Here is a 25,779-nt window from a genome sequence, read left to right on the forward strand (position 1 = left end):
TATCAATGGTAACTTAATTCTGCTTTAATAAACCATACAGTTAATTATTGTGATTTTGGATGCAGTGGCAGATATTCTGGTGGGGCACCAGGGTGCAGCTAATTATTTTCAAGGTTGTTGGGATAAAGGAGGAAGAATTCATATCCCCTACATCCTTAATTTTAAGTCACTTCTGCTCCTACCTAAAAAAGGAGAGGCAAAGAGAGGCTGTGAACACATTCCTCAACAGCATTATAGGCCTGTTTACACTAGCAAGATTCAGATTTTTATTTCACTGCCAGTTCAGCACTATTGACAGAAATGCTCTACCATTCAGGTCTGACAGTAGAAATGTTGGTATAAACAGCATAAAGAGACAAACTGTCTATATGAAGATTTAGTTTGTGGAAAGGTAAGGTATAAATCTAACCTATAGGAGAATGCTCCACTCTTCCTGTGTGGACCCTGCTGTTCATCATCATCATCAATAACTGTGGGCTCAGCGCCCATTGGTGTCTGATGCCTTTCACTACTCCTCTCCATCTTTCCCTGTCCAATGCAGAGTAGCTTAATTTCTGTAGACTAGCTCTGCACCAATCTACTGTATCATCTACCTATTCTCTGTGGGGGTCTGCCTCTCCTATTCAAACCATCCATTATACCTACTGTTGCGCTTTAGCAATTCACTTCAGAAACTCTTATATCCGGCAGCCCTGGGACTGGGAGGTTGCCAGACATTCAAACATTCTGAATAATAGAGAAGTATACCTATCATTGTATAACACTAAAGAAAAACAAGATTAAATATTAAAGAAAAATATGTATACAGAGTAGTTTATTTACAGTAGTATTGTACACTAAACTTATACTGTATTTATTTGTATTTACTTTCACTATACTGTACTTCTGGAAAATGTAACTAAAACTTACTTATGGTTAAATACTGGTTATTTGAGAGTTCCATATAAACAGAATGCTGGATATGAACGAGTTTACACTTTGCAATAATCCTGTTCCAAAGCAAAGTGTGCTTTCTTCTATTCCCCAAACATTGCAATTTCTCTTCCCCCTACATTACACTGTACTATTATTTGTATTACAACAGTATTAGAAACCAAAACCAGCAAAGTGCCTCACTGTGCTTAGCTTTGTTCAAAGACAGTGAGCGAATATAAGCTTTTGGGAGCAGAGACTATTTAAAGTCTACATAAGGAAAAAAGTATGTTTTTAAAATGTGATAGCCAATGTGTTAAAATCACTTACAAGAAATAAATAGGTAAGTTCAGGGAACAAAGGGGAGCAAAAGCTAACAATTCTTTTCATAGTCTGGCTGGGTAACAATTTGTAGATGTAATAAGTCCTCAATAAGCAGGTGGCCAGTTGATGACTGATAGTCATTAGCTGATTGATTGCCACCTTTAATTATATCTTGTAGCTGACCTGAAATAAACATGAGGTAGAACTGGCTTTTTCAAAATCAAGAGGAAGGAGTCCAAGCTGATTACTATATTCCAAACCATTAGAAAGCTGTCAAATACATCAAAATAACTCTCTCTAAAATGGACATCACAATGAGAGGTCACCCAAAAGTTTCCAGCAACTTAGCAAAGTAAGAACTGGATAATTTAATATTCAGCATAAATTTAATGATTAAAAATTGCACAAAACATAATGCACTGATTGAGTGGGCCAGTGAAGGATTGAGAGAGAGAGTGCAACTTATTTTTTGGGTTCATGTTGCATAGTTTAAGTCTAATGTGCCACATGGGAAATAGAGCTTTTGCTACTGTCATGCCCCATTCAGTCTCACATTTATTTTTCAAAACATAATAACCAAAAGTTGTATTTGCATTCAACTTCAGAGTATATGAAAACCCAATAAAGACAAGGACCTTATTTGATTTATTATATTCATGAGCAAACAGCATAACAAACAGAATTCTATATCTTCTGACTTCCAACACTCCTCCCTCCCCAAAAGAATTTTAAATAAAGGAAATCACTAAACATCCCTTGCCTATAGATACTCTAACTGCACTAACATTAGCTAACAATAAGGTAGAATGAATGACTCATTCTGATTTCAGTCACATCTGTGTACAACAAAGTACATAAAACCTGCAGGAGGAACTTCCTTCAGTCAAGTGTGCTTTATCATCAGAGGGGTAGAGGTGTTAGTCTGTTTCAGCAAAAACAAGGAGTCCTGTGGCATCTTAAAGACTAACAAATGTATTTGGGCATAAGTTTAAGTTCCCAGTAACTGTTTCCCCAAGAATTTGAAACACACAATACCCAAGGAATTTCCCACACATGTATATTGCAGCTGTTTACATGCAACTTGTAATTAATTTCCCAGTACTGCTCTAATTTATTGTGAAAGACAAAATTTGCCATGAGCTAAAAAGCACTGCTTGTTGAAGGTATAATGTTGTAGAAGGGCCAGCTTTTCAGAAATAACTGCCTATTTTCATGCATACTCTACAAGTGTATTTATTGTGTTTGCAAGCTTGTGCTATCATACAAGTGATAGTCAAAACTAGCCCATCTTTTCCCCCCCTCAGTATACTGCTTGTTTCCATTTAAAAATATTCTAATTAAATACAGTTTGAGGGTTTTTTTGCCCCCAAAACTATTACTGCCATTGCACATCACATATTTTACATGGCACTTTACTCTGACAAAGACAGGCTGCCCTACCCAAAACACAGGACAAGAAAGTTATGAGGGATTGTTCACAAGAGAGAGTGCTTGAAGAAGTGGATTTCAGAGGCAACAGTGAGGGACTTCAAGAACTGAAGCACTTCAAGAACATGAACAAACAAATGTAAGAGGTGAAGTATCAGCATTCTGTAGACAGTAATGCATCACAAATCTCTTTATGCTAGGAAATTGTCAGATCTAGACAGGTAGTTTCACTGTTGAGAAAAGACAACACTGATTTTCAGCATGCACTGCAGAGAACAGAATAATGCTGGCTTATCTTGTGCTGTAGCATCCTGCCCCTCTGTTCCTTAGCTTCTTGTAGCAATGATCTGAAGTAATGCAGACATCCCTACCCATGCATTTAGAACACTAGAACTAGTTTGATAGATAATCAGTCACACCAGATTGAACAAGTGGCCCATATATCTCCAGAAAGAACCTAAACAGACTGCTTATTGTGCAAGTGCTCTGTTAAAAGGGAAAATGTGCCCACAACTAAATAGCAATGAACATACATCCTATAGAATAGTAATAGGTACCACAGAATCATAGAACACTAGGACCAGAAGGGGCCTGGAGAGGCCATCGAGTCCAGTCCCCTGCCCCAACGGCAGGACCGACCACTACTACACCATCCCTGATTACATGATCATGATAACATGATCCCATGTTAGTCTGTATTCCAACAAAACAGAAATGTAGCACTCTAAAGACTAACAAAATGATTTATTTGCTCCCACGAAAGCCCATCACCAAATAAATCATTTTGTTAGTCTTTGAAGTGCTACATTTCTGCTGTCTTGTTCTACCCTACAGAATATTTAGTACCCCTTATTTCAGCAAATACAAACAAATTTTTTGTGATAAAATTATCTAGTCTTTTTATTCCTTCAAATATACAAAATTTGTTGCAGAGAATTCCAGTGTGTGGTATGAAACAGTATAACTTTACCTTAAATATGCCTCTCTCTGATTCCAACCAGGGAATATGATCATTACAACAAAAGATGTGCTGAATCAAATAATTTCTATTGTATTAGCATAAAGAAGCCCCAATCATGGTCCAAGAACTATCCCACTATGCTAGCCTGCACAAACTCTTTACAAAAGACAGCGTTACTTGTTAAGCACTAACAATCTCTTTGACATTGATATTAAAATGGCATAAACAAAAATATCTGGTTCTATAAGACTTTCAACCTGTTTTCAAGCACCACATTTGTCTGGGGATGTTTAAGACTTAGAAGTGTGGGATGAAGATGGAGTTAGTTTCAAATATATAATCATGTTTTGCTTTGCTTATTTTCAATGCAAAAAAGTTAGAATAAAATTACAAAGCAATTATAGTTTCACTCATGCTTAATTAGTACTCAGAGTCATGGCCAGCAGGTACCACCACCTTTTAGCTTCTGACTACACAAATCTGAAATTCTCCCTCGGGGGCTCACTCCTCACTGTAGCATCAAGTATCGGAGGTGTAGCCATGTTAGTCTGGATCTGTAACAGCAATGAAAGGTCCTGTGGCACCTTATAGACTAACAGAAAAGTTCTGAGCATGAGCTTTCGTGAGCACAGACTCACTTCATCAGATGCTGGTCTTGGAAATCTGCAGGGCCAGGTGTAAATAAGCCAGAGCAATCCCCACCCTTGCTCTGGCTTATTTATACCTGGCCCTGCAGATTTCCAAGACCAGCATCTGATGAAGTGAGTCTGTGCTCATGAAAGCTGTAGCATCAAGATAACCTACAGAAGATTCTGCAATATTTTTGCCACCATGCCACATAACCCTTAAAAATCCATATACCCTGTCCACACTAACACTACCAATTACAGCAAACAAAGATGGAAACTGTTGAATAAATAGGACACAGGGTTTTAAATATTAGGTTTCACAGTGGTAAAAATTTATAGCCAGTCTGCATTACAGGTTCCTTCAGTGGAGAAGTTTTGTCAGAATATATGCACTCTTAAACCATACCTAGACAAAGGGAAAATGTACTTTTTTAGATCAACATGAATTCACCTAAACCAATTACGACCACATTAATTCTGAACAACAGCATCCACACAGGAATTTAGTTAAGTTGGATTAATTTTCCCAGCTGTCCCTGCATAGACAATTCCCAAATTACCTAATTCAATTTATGTGGACAATGTTGTTGTAGTCATGCTGGTCACATGCTATTAGACAGGCAAGGTGCATGAGGCAGTATATTTACTGGATCAACTTCTGTCATAGAAAAGCTCTATTTAAGCTTGACTCTTTCACCAAGAGATATTGCCTCATCCACCTTGTCTCTCTAATACAATTAGAAAGACATTAAATGCTCCTTAACATCCAAAACAAAAAGGCAGTCAAGTAGCACTTTAAAGACTAACAAAATAATTTATTAGGTGAATTTCATGGGATAGACCCACTTCTTCAGACCATAGCCATACCAGGACAGACTCAATATCTAAGGCATAGAGCTCACCTAATAAATTATTTTGTTAGTCTTTAAAGTGCTACTTGACTGCTTTTTTGTTTTGGATGTTAAGGAGCATTTAATGTCTTTCTAATTGTATTAGAGAGACAAGGTGGAAAAGGTCAAGAATTAATCTAATTCTTGACCTTTCCCCCCCCCTTCTACCCTCTGTTTTCCAATTTGCTTCCCTTAATCATTTTTTTCTGATTTGTCCTCCTTGCTTACTGTTTTTGGTTCCCTGTGCCTTAAATATTGAATCTGTTCTGGTATGGCTGTGGCCTGAAGATGTGGGTCTGTCCCACGAAAGCTCACCTAATAATTAATTTTGTTGCTACCTGACTGCTTTTTTGTTTTGACACTTTTATCCTAGTTTACTTAAAGTGTAATGTTAGGGGGAGTTTCAAATCAAGCTAAATAAAGTAATTTTTGAAGAGCACTGTTTTTCTAGTAATCTCTCTATATAGTCTACATTTGTTTTCCTATACTTTGTGAACTTATATTCAATTTCAAATTTCAGGGAAGACTCTCTGTCTTGTTTTACACTTCCATGGAGTATATTGATGGAAAGTAGTGGGCCCACCCAATCGTTAAAGATACTCTTTAACATAAGTTACAACGTGACAACTTTTGCAGCTGATAATGGTCCATAACTGTGGGGGGGGGGAAGTGAGGAAGCTGATCTCATAAGAGGACAAAGGCTGATAGGAGACATCACACTACAGAGACAATCCCAAATATTAATACTAGTGCCAACTCCAAGGTGATAGCTGTTTGAGCAATACCACAAGGCTGTGGACCAAGAAAAATAAACCTTCCAGAAAATATCAAGAGACCCTCCCTCTGCTCTTATGCAATGCAGATCTTCCTTACACACACACTCCCACCCCCTCAGGACTTTCTTCTCCACCTTGGGAATCTCCCTTTTGCCTGATGCCACCTTTTTGCAGGTGAGTCAGCAGGTCTCCCAACTCCCCTTCACTCCAGTGCATTCCCAACCCTGGCCCCTTGCCCACAACTCACAGGCTGCCTTGGGTGTGCGCTCCCAGATGCCCCCCCCCCCCAATGCTCCTCTCCTGATGGGCCCTCACTTCCACGGAGTCGGGCCCTACCCCGCACCGCGACCCCTCACGGATCGATACGCCTCCCCCATCGCTTCCACTGAGGCTGACCTTGACCCGACGTCCCCTCACAGTCATGGATCGAAACCCCACCCCCCCGGCTCCCTCGCGCGCACGCACTGCCCCCACCGGCACCTCACAGATAGGCAGCACTCCCCCGCCTCTCAGGGATCGTTCCCTCCTCCAGCCCCCCATCCACTGGAGCACGTCTTACCGTCCGAACTCTCCCCCACCTCACTGCTCCCCCTTCCCAGAGGCTCGCTCCGCCCCCTGCGGCCGCTACCCACCTTGCTCTTCACTTCCATGGTGCCGAGGCCCCGTCCACCCCCAGCGCCGCGGTGGGTCCGGTTCATGCCGCCAGGCGGTGGGGGATCGCCTCGACCCCGTGTATCGCCGGGCGCGCTGTAGGGGGAAGGGGGAGAATCCGGGCCGCTCTGAGCCCAACCACAACCTGCCGCCGCGAAACGTCCTCCTCACACACCCAGAAAGGGGAGCGCCTAGCTGCGCCGGACACCTGCCGCTCCCGGGTGGGGGAAGTGGCGCATGCGTGCCGGGCACTCCCAGACGGGTGGGGGAGTTTCGGTGCACCTGCAGCGAGCGCGCATGCGTATCAGTCGCTTGGTGAGGGAGAATGCTGGACGCACCTGAAGCCAGCGCGCATGCGTCTAATGCATGGGGCCCCCCCCCCCCCCCACCGGTCGCCGTCAACTTTCCAAAGTGGAGGGCGCATGCGCGTATCCAAACGTGTAGCCTGGGGATTGGGGGCGCGGGTGTTAATCTTTTGTGGGGAAGTTATTGTGGGTAAATACCCAGTCTCTGAATAAGGGGGACACAGCACATCGCCAATGCTGGTGTTGCAGAGGCGCTGTAAGCCCCAGTGCTGGCACTGCAGGGGGCACAGTAACCTCTGGGGCTTGGATTGTGGGGCACAAGGAGACATCCAATACTGAGACTAAACTTATTCTCACAGTTCTGGGGTTATGAGAGCACAGCTCCCAGTGCATCACCTATAATGAGGCTATGTGGATGGGGACAGAATACACTGCCTCAGGGTGCTGTGAGACTGTGTGGAGGGAGGAAGGATGCTGTAGTATCCCACCAGAGATCACGACTGGCTTTAACTACAAATAAAAATAATCAACTTTGTGAGGCCCTTCACTTTTAGGGATTCCTACACATACTTTTGTGAGTTTATGTCCAGAACATACCAATAAATCAGCTCATCCTATCTTCTTCTTCTTCTCATCCTATCTGCACATCACAGGCCATCCCATTTCACTCAAATATTTCTTTTCGACCCAATGATTGTTGTCAAAAAGTATTTCAGTCCTCCGAAAAATAGACTGTCGTGTGCCATGGGCAGAGAACAGGATGCTGCTAATGCCCCAAGTCCTGCACAATCGATCCTAGGAAGTAATACATGCCTCATGGTGTTAAAAAAGAAGTTGAAAAAACTCCCAAGATACCTGACAATCTGACCTGGGAGCAATGTCCTCTCTAATTTTTTCTATCCATATCCAGATTTTTCCATCCATGTACAGAATACATTTTTCTATGTACACCCAAGCATGTGTAAATGTGTACCATGAGTAGAAATAAAAACCCATCTGAGGGTGCTGTGCTCAACAGCTGGTCAGCATGTCAGTCTCTCTGAAGCAGCAGCATAAGTGCATAGCTCACAGGGAACACGCCTGGCAGGTAAATTCCTTCACAACCCCAAATCTGACAGTCACCTAGCCCCTGAGCATCATAGTGAGACACCAGGGAGGCATCTAAAACACAATTCCTGATACCTGTACTACCTTAGATCACTGATTGACTCAACTAGTATCGTGTCCCAGATTATAATTGTACATTAGGAGGAAAATCCCCCCAGCCTTTCCCCTACAAGCAACCAATGATTATAGTCATGTTATAGAACAGAGCTACCTTCTTGGAAATTATGAACCACTCTTCTCTGAGGTTCTCCCACTTCCCACACAGTGCACCCACCGACACACAGTTCTGACGCAATCCCCAATCGTCTGGCTACATGAATAAGGCCCACTGCATTGCTGGGGGAAACCAGGACCTCAGCACCAGGAAGGTGAAGAGCAAGGTGGGTAGTTGTCGCAGGTGGGGGAGGACCAGAAAAAGGAGCCAACTCACAAAGAATGATCCAAGTCTCCAACATCTCAGTGTCATGCAACTGGTAAAGCTTTGCATACCCAAAGAAGTTGCACCAGTTTGATTTAAATTTATTTTAAATTATTTAGTTAAACTAGTACAATACACTGGGCACACTTAAAAAGTTCATTTGGTTTTAGATATATTACCAGATCCAGCAATATTCCTTCTACTTAAAAGGGAGAATTCCATTCACACCAGTAATATTTCTGTAAATGGAGCAAACTTTGTTGGAGTGCTGACTATATATTGGTTTACTTCTGGTTTGTATGGATATTTATATTTAGATATAAATCTGGATTAAACTGTTAAAAAAGCATCCACACACGAAGTTGAACAAGTTTACTACTACTAGCAGTATTACTTAACCTTTGCATTCTGCGTGGAGCATAGGTCATCTACAAGTCCCCTCCACTTCACTCTGTCTTGGGAGAAAACCTCTAGCCAGCTCCAGGAGTACCCCAGTTTTTGCCCTTCAGTCTCAGTAGCCTTCTCCACGTTGTCCAAGGTCTTTCTCTTTTGTGTTATCCTTGCGGGTTTCATGTGAGAGCTTGACAGAGTATGCTGGATGATGGTTTTCTGAGAGTGTGGCCTAGACACCTACACTTTCTTCTCTTGATTTCAATGGAACAGTTTAAATCACTTCAAAACCATAGCATTAGTTAAACGAGTGCAATTTTGCATGTAAATCATGTTTAAGGTGAGCACTTTCAAAGGTAAAGAAACTTCAGCTCTCACTCTGGTTCAACTCCATCAAATAAGTGCTAATTAATACAGAGTTTATTGTCCAATATTTGAGTGGTTGCCAGCAAATGCGTAGTTTCAGTTTTATGCCTTCTCTTGTTTATATTTTTTTCTTTACACTGACTAGAAGTCAGGGAATAATTATGACAAGCTACTTCTTTCCTACATCTAGAAACAGATTCTTTTGTCACACTGATGTAAATAGAAGTCAGTGAAATTACAATTGTGGGAGCAACAACGGAATCGGACCTCTACTTCTATACTTTTTCTATTACAAAAAATTAGAGAAGGGCAGCATGCCCGCCATGTTCTTCAAGTAACTTGCCCAGCTCTGTGAGACCATGCAGTGACGCAGAGGAGAGTGGAGGAGTGGCAAGGGAGAACACAGCCTTCTCAGAGGAGAACATTGCAGAGCATTTGAACTCACTGGCCTTTTTCTGACATGAAAAAGCCGCCAGGAAGCTCCCTGCACTTTCAGGCAGGTGATGTTATTGCTACATATTTATTTGGTTTCTTTTAAAGACCATTTTTTTCTTCTCCTGCATTCCTTGAGTTACTGGAGTTCCTCATAGTGGGTGTGGTGGCTTCATGGTTTCTGAGACAACCAAGGTGATTTAATCTCAAAACACTGGAACCAACCTCATAAAAAGGTATTAATCACTCGTTAGCTTGCATCACAAGGAGCCAATGTTGTGTAAGGAAAGAATGTGACAAATAGTTTGATCTAAGATAAAGGAAAGGAGAGGGGGCAGGACTTCCATGCCAGGCATAGCACAAGATTACAGAGCTATTTTAGTCACAAGTTCCATAAAACCTGTGATTCAGACTTAGACTATTCAGGGCCCCCAAAGGAAGGAATGTTCAGAACCTGCTTACAGATGGAAGAAAGGGTTGTTAATTTTTTGTTGTTTTTTAACTCCCTCTTGCCCACATTTGCCATCAAGGTCAGAACTCCAATACCATCAGGTATTCCTCTATAATGCAGCTTTCTCATCCCAAGAGTTACTACTAGTGTGTTATTCCTCACACCTGGTAGCTGTGACTTGCATTGAGCAATAGAATTCAGTCTGAAAGGGCCAGAGAAAGGTTTAGACACTATAGTGATTGGCACTGTATAAACACTATATATAAACCTTGATTCTGATCATACTTATGGGCCAGGTCTACATTAGAAAAGACTTCCCGATATAGCTATATTGTACTGGCAACACTTCCTTGTATACCTACACAGTTTATACCAGAAAAAAATGCTTTTACTGGTATAGTTTATATCAGTATTTCTCAACATTTTTTATAAAGTACCCCCTTTTACTATATATATATATATATATATATAAAACACCCAGACTTCTCTCATGTACCAGGTGCCAGCAGTTGAGAAACATGATCCTAAAGTAATGTGAGGTCTTGAAACAAGTGCCAGTTAATCCTTCCAGATTACTGTACCCTTTTCAAGAATCAGATTTGTTTTGCATACCACCAAGTTACACCACACTCAAAAACTACTTACAAAAACATGCAAAAATATCACAGATTACTACTGAAAACTTACTTTCTAACATCTTATAATCAAATAAATTAATTAGAATAGAAATATTGTACTTGCATTTCAGCATAAAGCACATGAAGCCTTAAAAACAAGTCATTGTCTGAATTAACTTTCAGATTGTACTGACTTTACTATTTTTTATGTAGCCTTTTGTAAAACTAGGCAAATATCTAGATAAGTTGATGTACCCCCCTGGAAGACCTACATGTACCCCCAAGGGTACTTTTACTCCTGGTTGAAAAACACTGGTTTATATTGATTCCTCAAGTGAAATAAGCCATACCAAGGAAAAAAAACCACTTAAAGTTATTCATGTAAAACTGCAGTTACACTACGGACTTTTACTGGAATAGAAATCTCATAAATAGTCACACTCTGATCTGACCTTACATTAATGGCAAACATTTGTAGTTTAGAACTAGGTCTGTTTTTACACTCTGTCAAGGGTTGTTGACAACAGTGTTCTGATGTGGTAAAATGTAAATTAGGGCTACATTTCAATTAACTTCCTCTTCATTTACAGTGTCAGAACAAAATAGGGCACAGTACATTAGAAAGGTTTGGTTTAATCATGAACCCATGAAACCAATTTTGTTCAATATTAGCAAGTAAGTGGAAGAAAATATAAGTGGAAGTTGTATAGAAAAGAGAAAGATAGAGAAAGGTCATAATTTAGATTCTTACACCTCCTTTTCATAAACAGAACTGAAATTTGCAAATCATTATTTTGGACCTTAACAACAGCTTTTATCTGACACATCAGCTGTTCATTCTTTTTGTTACTGAAGCTTCTCCATTCCAAAAATGCAATGCCATTATTCATTAGTCTTAGAAAAAGAAAGAAGGAAATTAACACTCTCTTTCTCTCTTTCAGATAAGTACTTCTTTGTCAGACTATTACATTAACACGTGTACCCAGATTGCTTCCTGATTGCACGCCTATATTAATCTTACAGATAGACATTTTTAGTTGTGTCTACACTACAAAAATAAACTTTGACGTTGCTTGAGCATCAAAACACACCCTACTTACTTTGAAGTTAAACTTCAAAGTAGGGCAGTACTCCATTCCCAGGAATGGAGTAAGGACTTCGAAGTTGGGCTCTCTTACTTCAAAGCTAACTTCCGAGTAAGAGAAAATGTGTGTAGAATATTTGCTGTGTAATGGGCTGAGATCACAAAACAGAGTTCTCATTTCTCAAATCAGATCCAAAATCTTTCCATCAAAGCCAAAAGTTGAAGTTCCTTTAAAATTAAAATGGCTTTTCCTGTATGAGAACTGCAAAATCTTCAAGTTCAAGGCTGCTGTATGTGGGCTTTGTTCTGCTTATTTTAGAGAGGTGGTATGATTTTTTTTTTGTCTTTTTTTTACTAAAATAATTTAACAATAAAACTCCCAGTGCTTACAGAGGTATAAAGGTGTTTTATCTTATAGACTACCTTATTACCTTTCTGTACAGAAATAAATATAATTGTGTCCATACTTGAGGGGTTGTTGAGATACAACAATCATTCTATATTGGAAGTAGTAGAACTTCTGTATGTAGGTAAATGACCCTATTCCTTCAACTTATGAACACTACTTCTCTGCCAATTAGGTTTTATACTGTTTTTCTATAGGCAGCTAGGAAGTCTTAACAAATGTATTTCCACAGCTGTAAAGTCCTCAAAAGGGAATTTACCAGCTTTTGTAAAAGCTACTAGTACTAGAAGAAGAAATGTATGGGTCCAAACATGAATTTAAAATTATAGTTTGGTTCACTAAGATTATATTGTACACTATCTATCTTGTCTACCTTTCTTAAGAACTTCTATTATCTCACATGTTGAAAGATGGCATCGTTTGAAGGAGTGACCAGATGACTGGGAGTAAAGAATTCTAATCCTGGTTCTGCCACTGACTCACTGTATGGTCTCCATTCTAACAAATGATTTATCTTCTCTCTTTGACTACCCTCACTATAACATGAGGATAACTGTATTTATCTACCTAGTGGGATGTTGTGAGGATAATTGATTAGTAAATGTTTATTCAGGGATTTATGATATTTTGTATATGTTATTTTCTGCAATAAAATATCATGCTAATTTGCCAGTAAGTTGGGTTTTTGTAACTTATTGTGTACAGCTTTTTTAAAACTGAAAAGGTGTCTACTCCATGACAACTAGCGAATAAATATCTACTTATAAGGCTTTATGAATTAGGAACCTGATTTTGCAAATACTTGTACGCATACTTAAATGTACTCACATGAGCAGTCATATTCAGTTAAAGTCAGTGCTTTTTTTGTGCCAGTACTTCAGCAGCCCCAGCCATGGCATTGTCTATGAAGAGGGGACAGGGACCTGGCTGAGTACTAGCACCTCTTTATTTATTTATTTATATTTTTAAAGGCACAGGTTAAAGTTAAGAATATGCAGAACTGTTTGCAAGATTGGGGCCCAAGTCAAATTCTTGCCATACGCATCTGTTGAAAGACCCGACAGGGAGAACTGAGAATAAATGTTTTGTGGCAAGGCTCAGGGGGACAGATGTGATGCACATGTTTATGTGAGCTTATATCAGGCCAGGCAGTAGTAGGTCTGAAACATGCTTCCGTGATTATTCATGAGAAATGGCTGCTTTTGGCTAGCACGCAGGCTTTTCCATCTATGTGTGCTTGGTTTTGATGCATCTCCATTATGAGCCTAAAACTGAGCCAGGGCCCTAATTTATTGATTTGTTCTATTGGGGAAAAGGTGTTGCAACTAAGTAATCCCATCTGTTTTTTTAAAAGCAATTTTTGTCCTGTTAACCTTGAACTCCCCTTTGCATTAAACAACTCTTCATTTGTTTAAAAAGAAAATAATTAACTGAACAAAGTAATGCTAATTACAGTGGTCTCCTCCCAGCAGTGTTTACAGCTTAATGATTTATTATCTCTTTTTTGTTTCCAAATTGTCTTAAAGAAAATAGTAGATAATATTTAACCCTTTCCATCTTCAGAGTACTTTAGAAACATTCATTACTTAATCTGTACATGTGGGTGTGTACTATTATTCCAGCATTACAGGTCCAAAAATTGAGACATGGAAGCTACGTCTACACTAGAGAGTTTTGCTGACAAAACTCACAGAGCATCCACACTAAAAAATGCATTCTGTTGGGCAAAGCTGTGTGGTCCAAAATTTAACCTTTCCTAAAAATAACATATCAAGACGGACAAATCCAACTGCCCTTCAAATAAAAGTTTGTCCATTGCTAGGATGTAAGCTCCTTTGCTAAGTGACCCACCAACAAAACCACTGTGTTGCTGGTAACTGCAAGCGCATGCAAGCCAAAACAAATCTGGAGGATCTAGTTTTAGTTTTGATGGAACCTTTGAAAGGGAACACGAAAAGCAGAAAAATCACAAGGAATATACATTCAGAAACATTAGCTGTGAAAGGGTACAATCTTGAAATCTTTTTGTAAGCAAAACTTCATGATCCACAAAAAGTGTTTAGCTTCCTAATTCACTAAATACTGTCAATCTGAGCTCTAGTGACCAAGTGAAATATTCCTTACTGATTTAGGGGCTTCAGTTCCTTTAAAAAATAATTCAGACCTTGAGTTTTAGTTGTTGTGTGGCTCAGCTTTGTAAAGCCTAAATTACTTGTCCTATAGCCACACTACCATGGAAGATAGACCCTGAGTCAATCAGGGTCCATCTTCCAGGGTTTTGTTTCATGCATGTGAGAAACGGCACTTTTTGGGGTCAAAGTCAATCCCAGAACTCCTCACGAGTGGTGAGGATTAAGGAAGGTCGACGGGAGAAATGCTCCCATCGACCTTCCTCCATGTGGACAGACATTCAAGTTGACTGCTAAATAGATTTGAGCTATGCAACTGCCGTAACTAAAATTGCGTATTTGCGGTCAACTTTTACGTCTAGTGTAGACATAACTTTAGATGGCTTAGTCCCATTTTCAAAAGTGAGTTAGGACCCTAAATCCTATTGAAACTATAGGATTTAGGCTTCTAAATCACAGGAACACTTTTGAAAAAATTACCTTAGAGCACTGTGGGTAACTCTTCTGAAATCAAAAGTGAATTATTAAGATAAGGCCAGGATTTGCAGTCATTGGAGTTACTCTGGATTTGCACCAGTGTAACTGAGTTCACAAGCTGATTCTGTATCCTTAACACAATTTTAAGGTATTACAGTACATATGTGATATAGGAGCTTTCACATGAGCTATAGGATGGAATGTAATATGTTTTATGTCAGCATTAGGTCTGAGATTTGTAATGTCTCACTGAAAACACAAAAAAATCCTTCTGCATAAGAGGGATATGCTTTTAAACTCCCTTTAAATTAATATAAAACAACGGCCTCTCCCTCCAGATTACATTTGGCTGGTCTGTCATTACTTAAGCAATATCCCCTGAAGCATCCCGTAATGTATTACTGTACATTGAATTGTACAGGAAATTCATAAAGTATCCAGTAGAGGGCAATATGCACATTACTCATGCATCTGCTAATTTCAGATAGATAAATTAAGATGAAGTCATACATGTAATACATTCAGAATGAATGTTAAACACAGCATTTGGATTGTGTGGGTAGATATTATGGCCAATGTTAAATATAATTTTACTGGGTCATGATAGAATTAGCCTATATCTATGCAAAATAATTGTTTCATATTACAGTAACTAATCTTAGAATTAAGATTGTTAAATTATTTATCCTCTTGCTATTTAAGAGGTAAGGAAGGTAAAGAAGCTAATTGCTTTTAAAAAGACTACATAAAAACACAGATTATAAATTTTTAGTTTGGATATGCGAAGATTTTATTTCTCAAGGCAATTGAGAAAGATACTTTAGCAGATCATTTTGAGACAAGTGAATTTAAATATGTGAACAGTCACTTTTACATTGAAATAACAGACTTTTAATAACAGACGTTTGCTATTTACTAATCAATTTGTAACCACAATAATTTTTTCTCACCATATGTGTCTATATCTATTTCACACAAGACCAAAAAGACACAAGCCGTCAATCCAGGTGACTATTAAGATACATTTGGTTTATGGTTGTTCAGCTATTGTTCCAGATCCCTTGGGCGTTCCAAAGAGATCCTGATCTTTCCTCCACTACAGTTCATCCCTTTTCATATATCTGACTCTCAAACGATGAAATGAGCATACAAAGGCTCCAGTTCAGGAAGGTCCTTAAACAAGTGAGACTTTTTCATGTTACGTTCTGGATGTACTTTATTGGCTTCCTAGATCAGAAAGTCAAAGGTTGGTCTATGCACAGTTCATGAGCTTATTTAAATAATAAATCAACACAGGATATTCTAGACTGAAATAAGAATGTCCATAGAACAGTTTGCACTGATGTAGCTAACATGGTTTAGAAACAGCACTAAGTTCCATAAGGTAATTAATTGTTCAGCTGATGAAGTCAGGTCACTGGTGAGGCAGGGAAGGAGCTCATATTGCTGGCATTCTGCATTCTTTTTTCTTTTGGGAGCTCTCCATATGCCCATTCCATTTTTCTTGTTGGGAGTTAAGTGACTTAGTTCATTAATATCTGTAAAGTACTTTGTGACCTTTGAAGGAAAAGTGCTAGCATTTATTTGGTATCAGACTAGCAAACACATCCAGAGATGTGTCAGGATTTAAATACTTCCCTTTTCTCACTGTAAATACCATAAAAGTGCCAAAGATGAAATATTTGCTTTTTTTATATGCATGAAAAATAAACATATGTTGCTTTTTAAAGTGAATTCCAAAAGAATGCACAGTCAGCCAGCAACAGCAAATTATAGCCTTGCATCCATTGTTTTCAAGAGTACGTAAATTGTTACATTTTTTTAGAATTCACTTTGAATCCAGCTACCTAATTAGCTGTCAGAACATCAGTATTCAATTTGGAATATCTGTAGCTGAGCATTTTATTAGAGTTTGTGGAAAGGCAAAATGTGAACAAAACCATTCAACAAATAGTCCATAATATAGTTAAAAATAATGAAAACCAACAACTAACTCAAGTGCACGCAAGAAGACACAGCAAATGAAAATTATCATAAAGAAGTGCCTTAGAATGGGAACACACTGGACCAAATTCACTAGCTGAAGGCCTGGTCCATGAAGTTAATATGAACAAGTTCCATTGTCAGGAGGAAATTACATTCTAAAGGAATACTAGTTACTGTACTATTCTGGTCCACACTGACTACTGGTTGCCTTTTGAACCATATTTAGGACCCCTGTCCTTATGTTTAAGTGTTGGTATCTCCCCTTCTGCCTACATCAGTATAAGTGTCTTCCTCCCTTTTTCCATAGCCACTCAGCCCTTGATCTCTGCTCACCCAGAACCTCCTGTCTTTCTGCCTTTTCTCCTCCCACTTCTTCCCTTGGCTTCCCTCACACAGCTTCTTGTGCCTGAAATGCCTTTCATAACCAACTTCACAAGAAGCACCACTCGTCTCCTCTTTAATTCCTTCCTTGAGACACACATCTCTCTGCTATGAAGAGAGTATTAATCTGCTCGTAAGGGGAGCTTGCAAGAAAACAAATTACCCCATCTCACTGGGTTCCTTTTACTGGGCCTGTCCTCACAGTGCTTTGAGAGTCTTCCTTGGGAGGTGATGGGGGCTGGCGTTTCCCTGTAAAGTGTGTCCTTGTGCAGGCTGGGCTGCTCAGGAGAAATTTAAATGCTGCCCAGCTGATTAGCAGAGCTCCCACAGGTAGGTTTTCTGTTCCTACTGGTGGTGTACAGAGCACATAACAAAATTTATTCTGCACAAGGATTAAAAAAAATCCACACAGGGATGGAAAATATTAGAGGTAACATTGGTCTGTGTGTGCATGTTTGTGTTGGTGTAGGGTGGTGGGTTGTTTTTCTTTTCTTTTCTTTTTCTTTTCTTTTTTCTTTTTTTTAAGATTTTTAAACTGGGGGACAGGATGAAACATCTCCTGTTTGTTCTAAATGGTGCTGAGCCTGCTAGCTGAGTTAAACAAAATTAGAAAGCCCAAATTTGGCAGGTGTTGAGCACCCACAGCTCCCATGGAAAGCAATTCCATCACCAGGCCCAGACTCCTGTGGTGATAATGAGAGGTCTGGTACTTGGTTTCACTATAAAAATGGCGCAGAAGACCAAGGTGAAAGCAAAATTATGGCTCCAAAGCCTGCATTTAACTTGGGAGGAGACCTGCAAAGAGGGAAATACTGGTTTGGGTGTTTGGATCTGGTGTTTACAGAAGGCCTGGAAGGGTTTTGTTAAAAAAGAAAACCGGTGGGTGCTTGTGTGGGAGTGGTGGAGAGGAAGGGCTAGACATGGGAGGATGCTGTTGGTTTCCTAAGTTATAAATGCAGGCTTTCCCCAGGAAGCCTCTCTGAGAACTATGAAAGTCTGTCAAGACAAGAGAGGAGTGAAAACTGAGCAAACCCGGCCTGTCTGCGAAAGGAAAGGTGACAGTGTGTACAGGCGATGGATAAGCTGAACCAGTGCCAATGCGAAGGCAGCCCAGGGCAAACCAGGCCCAGCTCTCTTTCAACAAGCGGGGGTTAGAAAGGCGGGAGAGGAGTGAGGGGGGCAGAGGAGTGGGTGAGAGCAGAGGAAGGAGATGGCGGAGGCGGGCAGGGGAAGACAAGTTGGGAGAAGAAAGAAAAGGAAAGAGCTGTGGCAGCAAGGGGCCAGCGGCGGGTGGGCAGGGAGAGGGGCCCGCCAGGACACAGCCTGTTTGCCATTAGCCTGCCGCCCGGTGGGGCTCTGGAGTAAACAGAAACGCTTGGGACGCCTCCTGATGAATAGCAGAGGGTCCGGGCCGTGACCGCAGGCTCGGCATGTGCTGGAGCCTCGCCGCGCGTTCCCAGCCCCCCTGCCAGCATGAGAGGAGGGCGGGAGCGAGGCAGCGAGCGGGCCAGGGCGATCCGCACCCAGCAGCCCGAGCCGCGGCTTCCTGGAAGCGGGGCGGCCCGAGCCGGGACGGGCGGGTGCGATAAGGCGGCGGTTATCAGCGCGGCAGCAGACGGCACACGCGCGGCGGAAGGGTCGGAGCCCGGGTCCTTCCCGCCCGGCAGGTAGGAGACACCGCGCTGCTGTGGGACCCTGCTGGGGGCTCCCCGCGCGGGGGAAAGGGGACTGCAGGGGGCCCCAGCTCAGGGGAGGGGGGTGGAGCCCCCGTGGGGGTGCTGCAGCAGGCCCTAGAGTGGGGGGAGTAGCTGCCGGGGGGGGGTACGTAGCCACACCGAAATGTGTAGGCACCGCGGGGGGCAGATGTACAGTCACCAACCACGCACCTGCGGGCACCGCCAGGCACGGCAGATGCACCTCCGGGGGGTGCACAGCGGGGGAGGCAGGCCGAGAGCCGTGAGGGGCTGTAAATGCGCCTGCGGGAGGGACCCCAGGAGGTGGACGTCTGGCTGCAGCAGGGGGAGGAGCCGGCCACATGCCCGCGACCCTGCTTCTTCACCGAGCCCTTGGGATGTGTCATTGCCTGGGCTGGGTGCATGGGAAGGAGTCTTTCTGTCTGCCTGGAGACTGCTTGATTAGCTGATAAAGACAGAGACACGTTTCAGGGCCCAGGCCGGTTACATTTTGCCCAAGACAATATTTAGATTCACAGCACAAATGTGTCCAATGAGTTGGGCCTTCTGGAAATGGAATTGGTCATTCCCTTCGGAAGGTCAGTGCTGTGAGGGGTGGGGAAGAGAGTTTTGTATTTTGTGTTGGAAAGTGTAGGGGATGGCAGTCAGAGCACAGGACTTGCATTCAGCACTTCTGGGGTTCATTCTTGGCAGCAGTCTGAATGGTCCTGTGCCTCAGTTTTGCCAGTTGCAAAATGGGCATCATTATCAAACCTATTAATAAGATGTAATTTTTTTTTGTAATGACTTGGTGAAATGTTTTATGAGAATGAAAGGAGTATTATACAGATGGATAACAAGCTGTGTAAAATTCACCATAAGGGATCTTTGGTATTGAACTAGTGTCTTAAAAACAGCACTTAGACAGTGGTGGTGAATGGAACATGAATCTGAGAACACTTCACATAAAAAAAGCTTTAATTTTACTGTTGATCCTCCTCGTGCTGGACTGCCTCTCCTTTTCATTTCACTTAGCTGAGTGATGGACACATACCCAGCATGCAAAGTAAAGAGGCTGCATAATGCACACCAGAACAGGATGAACCTGATGTTACTGAACTGCAGGTCAAATCTCACTTATTTGCATAAGGGATGGGGCAGTGAGTCAGTGAACATATCCACACCATGCGTGTGATATGACATTGCACACCTGACCTGGTATATGCAGGAGGGTCTTTTGAAAGATGACATATCCAGCCAGCATACTGGATTGGGAGGTTTGGTGGACTGTCCTGGGATGGCAGCTTCAGCATCTCTGTCTTGGGCTCTGCCTTGGAATCTGTTCACAGCAGAAGCAAAACGAAAATATTTTCATGTGGTTGTCGTAGAGCCAAGACCTGGGAGTCACAGGCCAAGCAGTGAGATTTTCTGAGCCTTTCTGTGAGGGAATTTAGGGAGGAGAGCATTCCTTGACATCAGGATAGAGCTTGATGTGTTCCCTAAAACTTCCCTCCACAAGGGGAAATGGTTAATGGAATTCCCTTCGTGAAATTTATTCCTTTGCAAATGCAAGATCCAGTCATCCAAAAGAGAATCTGGGTAGTAGTGTCTTCTTTTTAAATGATAAAGCACCTATGAGATCCAATCCACTTGGAGAAATTGATGATGGATTACAGGAAATGTGTCCTGTAGACTGGTGCTTGAAGGATGAGAGGATGGAAGTATGGATGACAAAGGCAGGAAGGGGATTCAAGGCATTGATAGTTGTGTGGAATAAGTCAAGGAATTAAATATTGGAGAAGGATTGATAAGCTGATAATTATGAAGTTTGAGCGGTGCAAAGGAAAGGGGGATTGGAAGTAGTGGACATATTTGATATATAAAAATGTCAATAAATATATACGTAATATTAATTTAAAATATTTTTGAAGCTAATGTTAAAATTATCTAATGCACAAGGTAAAATGTTTAAATTATCCGAAAGTACAAAGTTTGGTTTAAAAAGTCATAAGGCTTAAAGGAAGTGAATAGGCAGAATGTGATTATCCAAACTGTAGTTTGCCTGGTACTTGATTTTGCGTGATGGTACCCCAAAGTTATACAGAGAGCAACTCTTGCAAAAAGCATCAGTAGACCTTCACTCAGTACCTGTACTCAGGATTCTGAGTTTAATTTTTATCTGAAAATGGAGCCTCCAACAGCAGAACAGGGACCTACACCGCCATTTCTGAAATACCAATGTTATCTTCTTTTTCTAACTTTTTCATTGGTGTCACCATTTTATTCTCTCCAAGCACCAATATTTAAACCAATACATCTTGAAAGGCAGAAAGTCTACAGCCATGATTTCTGTGAAGTCTGACTGCAAGGGAAAAATTGATACTCAGCTAACTAGTCATTAGTTTCATCATTAGTAATGGAGGACATATTAATCATTTTGTTTTCTTCATCGCTGATGCTGGCAACACTACAATCATAGTGTACAGATCCAGTTTATATTTTAATTGAAGAAGTAGGTTCAGCTGTTTCTAGTTAGATGATTAAGTTCCCGGTAAAACAGATTTTAAGTGTTCTAATGGTCGTCGTTCACCATGTTTTACTCATCTTGCTCCACGCTGAGCCAATGAGTTAAGTGAAAGAGAAATGGATTCTTTTCTGACCCTTTCATTATGAATTAAGTTCCAACTCCATTAATTTTTATCTCAAGGTATCAATTTCTATTGCTGCCTAACTCACTCACTAATAGTCTCAGAAGGGTAGCCCTGTTAGTCTGTAGATTCACAAATAACAAGCAGTCCTGTAGCACCTCTGATACTAACACATTTATTAGGTTAAGAGCTTTCATGGGTAAGATCCTCTTCCATGTGAAGAAGTGGATCTTATATATGAAAGCACATGACCTAATAAATTTGTTAATCTCTAAGGCTACATCTACATTAGTGAGTGTTTTCAAAAAAGCTGGGGCTCTTTCCAAAAATCCTGTGGAGCATCTACACACAAATGCATTCTTTCCATACTAAATTGGAATAGCGCGGCACTTTTTCCAGCATCCCTCTTCCTCTCCCAGATGAGGAAGAGTGCCTTTTTTCGAAAGATTCTTTCCGGAAAAAGCTGTGTAGATGCCCCAGGGTCCTTATTTTCAAAAGAGCAGTCCTCATGGTGCATACTTTCGAAAGAGTGGGGGCTATGGGGATGCTCTCTATTGAAAGAGTAGATTGATTTTTTTTATTTGCTTTTTTGTGTGTGGACATGCTCTTTCGAAAGAAGTTTTTTCAGAAGAGATCTTCCAGAAGAACTTCTTTCAAAAGATCACTGTCGTGTAGAGGTAGCCATTGAGAGATTGCTTAATGAGAACGATCAACAGGGAAAGAAGATGGGAAAACATCAGATTAAATATCTTTACGTAGGAAACGTAGCCTTGTGGTTAAAGTATATGAGTAGGAATCAGTGTTACTGGTTTCTAATGGTTCTGTCCAGCTCTTTGTGCATAACTTAGAATACGTTGCTCATGGTACAAGTTTGCAAATGTTCATCAGTTTTGAGTGTTTAATTTTTTGGTGGCTCAATTTGAGGTACACAGCCATTTTTAGTGGAGCTCATTACTCACAACTCCAGCTAAAGTCAGTGGCATTTGTGGCTCATTGGCAATTCTGTAAATTATGCCCTTACAGCTGTGGTATCCAACATGTAGCCACATGTGGCTATTTGGCTAGTTGAGTGTGGCTAGTTGGCTTGAACAATAAATATATTTTCAGCATAATGTGACTGGTTTGCTGTAGTGGCTACTGCTTCTGAACTGGGTGGACACCACAGCCCTACTGGTATCAAGCTAAGCAACCAAAAAGAGAGGTGCTGAAAATTAATGGGCACTTCTGAAAATTTTTGACCTAAGCTTTGTGCCTCAATTTCCTCATCTGTGAAATGGTGAGAAGGCTGCAGTGTATTAAGGATTAGTCCATGTTTATACAGCCCACAGAAGAAGATAAGTACAAACTATTGTTGGATTCTTCATTATCCAGGAGGACTTGTGTGTATGATCAGAAAGAGATCTTTGTTTCTCTCTACTATGAAATAGCATAAGAATTCTCTCATGCTAAGCTGAAATTATGATTTCTAAACAGTCTTCATTATGTTTAAAAATTCAGTCCCAAGGGTTATTTTTAAAAAACAATCCTAGAAACACTATCAGCCTTGTCACTTATAGTTAAGCATGAGAATCACTAGCAAATATTCCGTGGAGGCAGAAGAGGGTCTGTGATCTGATCACGTGTGTCTTCAGAGCTATCTATGCTTCACATTCTTGCAGGCAACAAATAACAACAACAACATAGCTCACTTCTTCCAAGATATTTAACATTCTGGCTCAGAGTTACAGTACCAGATGTGTTGCCACAGAAACAATTTAAAGGGAGAAAGGCCTTCAAGCGAATAACCTTTATAGTGGTAAATATAAAAGTTTTACGTATATTTCAGAGCCTATGGTTGTTTTTGTGTGTGTGTGTGTGTGTATGTGTATGAGAAAGAAAGGAAGAATAGAGGGAATTATACTTTTCCTTGCCTACATCTGTTAGCATTTTCAGATTCTCCATACAAGACTGGAAATTGAAGAATGCACTATTAGGGACATGATTTATTTACCTCAGAGACATTTTTATTAAATCCTGACTCTATTTTATAAACCTTTTTCCCTTGAAAAGCTGTGCATTTTGCTAGCTGATTTATTCAGCTCCACTTGCAACGTGCTTTGGAAGCAATTGTTTCTTGGAAAGTTAGGATGCGTAGACCAGATTTTGATGGTGACAATTACTAGCACATTCTAAACTACAACTGTTGACAACACATGCTGCTGAAAAGAGGGAGTCTTGTTGAGAAATAACTTTGCTTTATCTCACATGAGAAAGCTTGGAATTTATGTTGCTGAGCCCTATGCATTATGGGGAGGATTAGGAGTATAAAATGTTGTCAGAGGTGGCTTGCAGCAGAGGGGTGCTAGCATCTCTGTGGCTCTGGATAGCTGCCACAAGCAACGTGCCTTGCTCTCTGTTGCCACAAATTCACATTGCAAAATGCAACATAGGTTACATAACTCCTTCTGAATGGCTTTTACATGCCGCAAAGGTGCAAACGCTTCCAGGAATGGCAGTTGCTGCCTGGAGTAGCACAGCAAGGAAAATAACCATGAAGGCTAAGTTTACATTAGAAAAAGTTTGCTGATATAGCTATGTCAGCAAACCATCCAAATGTAGACACAGCTTATATGGGGGTGGGGTTGCGAGAAGTGCTTTTGTAGGTATAGTTTATATATGATATAGCTTATACTGGTTTCCTGAGTGAATTAACAAGATCAGCAAAAGCACTTATGTCAGTATAACTGCATCTGCAGTAGGGCTTTTGCTGATATAGAACAATTATTAAAAAAGAAAAATCATGTCCCTAACTGATGTTGCTCTATTGGCAAAAGTTTCTAGATCTGTAGGTCCAGCCAAAGCATCTGGGAAGAATGTAAACAGGCCAAGCTCCACAAAAAAATGACTCTTCTGTTTTCACATTTCTTTGGGTAGGTCTGTATTAGACGGGAAGGTTGATCCTAGATACACAGTGGACAATTGCGTAGCTGGAATCGAATTATTTAGGATCGACTTATCTGGCCATGCTCACTGAGGGAGGTCAATGAGAGAAACTCTCCCATAAACCTCCCTTACTTGTCATGATAATCAGGAGTACAGGGGTCGCTGTCGAGCCCTGATAGTGGGGACATGTGAAATCAAACTAGGTGTGTGAAATAGAATCCTGGAAGACCGACCCTGACTGGGTTGATCTCCCAGCAAGCGTAGATGTACCCTTTGTCATTCTTGCCTTTGGAAGGCAACTTTCTCCTTGCCAAGTTTGCAGTCCTACTAGCTCTGCACTGAAGACTACAGCATCAGTGATTTTCCCACTGAAATCATGCGTGAAATCCATGTCCAATTGATGCTAATGGCAAGGGTCCTATTGACTTCGGTAGGATATGAACTTCATACTCTGCATATTTGGTATAGAATCTCTCCTTCTGCATGCCTGGAGGATATTAGATATTAGAAACAAACAAATGTATGCAGAGTACTTTATTTACCAACAACAGTAGTACTGTACACTAAACATACTGTATTTGCTGCATTTATTTGTATTAACTTTCACTATACTGTACTTCTGGAAAACATATGTGAAATTATTTATGGTTAAAATGCCAGTTGTTTGAGCGTACCAGGTGATAGAATGCAGGATATGAAAGAGTTCACTGTTCTTGGTTTCACAAAGCTGTTGTTACGTTTTACTGGAGTAGGAAGTGTTTGTTGTCAAAGTTCCAGTTCATAATACGAGTATACAGGTCAACCTTTAGGGGAGGTCTATACTACAAGAATAGGTTGAATTTATTATGGTGCATTTTTTAGCACCTGATTTTATAACATCAAGGGTGCATATCCCCACTGTGCACATGAGTTTGACGGAGTGCTTCCCCAGCAGGGTGTGTACCTTTGACTTTGACAGCGATGCAGCTATCCCACAGATCCTGCCACTCCCTTGCATTCTGTGTTAAGCTCCCAGTGATGGATGGGACAAAAACTGTGCACTGGGTGGTTCTGCCTTCATGTCATCAGCCTCCCATAGTGCACTTATCTCCCCTTTCTCCCACTTGAAAGCAATGACAATGTTCTCGTGCCCATTTTTCACTGGTTATCTGTGCAGATGCCATAGCAAGGCAAGCATGGACCCTGTTCAACTTCAAACTGTTGTGGCGAGCATTGTGAGCACCTTGTGCATTATACTATGGTAAGTGCAGAGCCTAGCCAGGAGCCACTGGAGCAAGGAAGAATATGAGGACACAGACATGTATGAAACACTTAAGTGGAGCAATTGGCAGACACTGGCAGCAGTTGGTCCTGTTTCATGGTGGAATGCCAGTTCTGGTTCCATGAAACAAGCACAGACTGATGGGACTGCATAGT

At 41.0% G+C, this 25,779-nt stretch overlaps 2 protein-coding genes across 7 annotated transcripts in view; one reads left to right on the plus strand and one right to left on the minus strand.

Annotated features, from left to right (window-relative positions):
- Positions 1 to 6,765, minus strand: part of PARD6B (par-6 family cell polarity regulator beta) — a 29,891-nt gene extending 23,126 nt beyond the window's left edge. For both annotated transcript variants that reach the window (XM_075011558.1, XM_075011557.1), the window contains exon 1: positions 6,553 to 6,765. In XM_075011558.1, coding sequence (XP_074867659.1) covers positions 6,553 to 6,618 — 66 coding nt within the window. In that variant the 5' untranslated portion in view covers positions 6,619 to 6,765. The remainder of the gene's footprint in view (positions 1 to 6,552) is intronic.
- Positions 6,766 to 18,611: 11,846 nt separating this feature from the next.
- The window catches only part of RIPOR3 (RIPOR family member 3), a 77,302-nt gene continuing 70,134 nt past the window's right edge, over positions 18,612 to 25,779 (plus strand). For 4 of the 5 annotated variants that reach the window (XR_012647849.1, XM_075011564.1, XM_075011561.1 and 1 more), the window contains exon 1: positions 18,612 to 18,787. The gene's annotated coding sequence lies outside the window, so the exon portion shown is untranslated. Of the gene's footprint in view, positions 18,788 to 19,288; positions 19,393 to 25,779 lie in introns of those variants that run through there. The other variant, XM_075011562.1, reaches the window with a different exon arrangement.

This window comes from Carettochelys insculpta, chromosome 17 (assembly GCF_033958435.1).
Source record: "Carettochelys insculpta isolate YL-2023 chromosome 17, ASM3395843v1, whole genome shotgun sequence".
Classification (NCBI taxonomy): domain Eukaryota; kingdom Metazoa; phylum Chordata; order Testudines; family Carettochelyidae; genus Carettochelys; species Carettochelys insculpta.